The sequence below is a fragment of the Charadrius vociferus genome, unplaced genomic scaffold (assembly GCF_000708025.1).
Source record: "Charadrius vociferus isolate BGI_N301 unplaced genomic scaffold, ASM70802v2 scaffold1894, whole genome shotgun sequence".
In the NCBI taxonomy this organism is placed as follows: Eukaryota; Metazoa; Chordata; class Aves; order Charadriiformes; family Charadriidae; genus Charadrius; species Charadrius vociferus.
The window spans coordinates 44,524-46,286 of record NW_009648100.1 but is presented as its reverse complement, the minus strand read 5'-3'; the positions used below and the strand labels follow the sequence as shown (position 1 = coordinate 46,286).

General features: G+C 62.3%; 1 protein-coding gene across 1 annotated transcript in view; it reads right to left on the bottom strand.

Annotated features, from left to right (window-relative positions):
• CNNM4 (cyclin and CBS domain divalent metal cation transport mediator 4) overlaps window positions 1–1,763 on the bottom strand; it is a 12,571-nt gene that overhangs the window by 7,862 nt on the left and 2,946 nt on the right. Inside the window, exon 2 of the mRNA XM_009883882.1 lies at window positions 566–1,757. Within this exon, the coding sequence (XP_009882184.1) occupies window positions 566–1,757 (1,192 nt within the window). The remainder of the gene's footprint in view (window positions 1–565; window positions 1,758–1,763) is intronic.

The window sequence follows — 1,763 nt, the reverse complement described above, 5'->3', positions numbered from 1 at the left end:
TCCCCTCCTCCCCCCGCTGGGATCAGCCTCCCGTGAGCCCCGGGTCCCCGCTCCTCCTCCCGGTGCCCCGATACGGTGAGCGGGAAGCAGAGCGGGAGCGGGAACCGGCACCCCCGTGGCGGGGAAGGGCCCGGAGGAAGGAGCCGAGCCTAAACCAGGGAAGCAGAGCAATTTTCCAGCAGTTATTCAAGGGCCTCCGGTGGGCGATAATTAAAAACAAGGAGCGAGTAAACACTCCCAAAGTGTTTCCCCGGGCTGGCGCTGAGCACCGGTTGCTCCGTGGCCGATAAAGCAGAGGTTCTCCCCCCCGGGCGCAGCGCCGTTACGCCCCAACCCCCGGAAGCCCGAGGGATTGCGGACACCGAGCCGCTGCCACCGGTTCCGTGTCCGGCACCCCAAGCGCCCCGTCCCCTCCGGATCGCGACCGCCCGAACCGCGGGGAACCCAGGCAGCCCCGGCACGGGCAGCTCCAGCCCCGGAGGGCAAAATTCCCCGGAGTTTTGCTTCCGGCATCGGCCGGCTTCCTCCAAGGGGAAGAAAGCAGCACCCTCCCCGACCCTCTCACCCTTTTTGAACTCCTCCAGCATGGCGTCCAGCTTGGTGTCGTGGAAGACGACGTGGACGGGGTGGTTGTAGAATTTGGTGATGGTTTTGAGAGGGGTGCAGTCATCCGGGTCGACGAAAGCCAAGTCCTTGACGTAGAGGATGTCCATGATGTTGGAACGCTCGTCCTCGTAGACGGGGATGCGGGTGTAGCCGCTCTCCATGATCTCCGACATGGTGTTGAAGTCCAGGATGGCGTCGCTGTTGATCATGAAGCAGTTCTGCAGGGGGGTCATCACGTCCTCCACCGTCTTGGTACGGAGCTCCAGGGCCCCCTGGATCATGTTGAGCTCTTCCCTCACCAGGTCGTTGTAGGGTTCCGTCACCTTCAACATCTCCACCAGCTTCTCCCGGTTGTAAACGGTGCCGATCTCCTGGCCCAAGATGCAGTCGAGGAGTTTGCTGATGGGGTAGGAGAGGGGGAACGTCACCAGCATGAAGAATTTGGTGACCACGATGGTGTTGGCGCCCACCGCCAGGCCGTGGCGGGAGCAGAGCGCTTGAGGCACGATCTCCCCGAAGATGACGATGCCGATGGTGGAAGCCACGACGGCGCCGATGCCGGAGCCGATGAGGTCATCGAGGAGGATGGTGAGGGTGGTGTTAACCAGCACGTTGCCCAGCAGGAGGGAGCAGAGCAAATAGTTGCCTTTACGGCGGATGGGTTCGATCTTGCGGGCGTAACGCTTCTCCTTATCGGTGCCGCAGTTCTGCACGATGCGCAGCTCCATGGGATCCAGCGCCATCAGGCCCAGGTTGAGCCCACTGAACATCCCCGACAGCACCAACAACCCGGCGATGAGGATCACCTGCAACCAGAGGGGTAAAAGCGACTTCTTCTCTTCCAACACCACGATGCGGCCGTCGGCACCTTGATGGGGAAGCCAGGGTTGGCCGGGCCGGCGTTGGGTGCAGAGGACGTAAGTTTTGGCCTGTTCGTCTTTACGTAAGGGTTGGACTCGCACCCTCAGCAGGGCCGAGGTGTCGCAGGCTTCGGCCGGTCCCGGTTGAACCAATAGATCCTGCGATCGTTCCGGGCAGGTACCGTTGGCTACCGAAACGTTAGGGGGGGTGGCCGGTCGTAATTCGGCGAAGGCCACTCGTTCACCGGTACGGGGTCCTAAACCCAAGCCGTAAAGGCGGAGTAACACTCGCTGCCT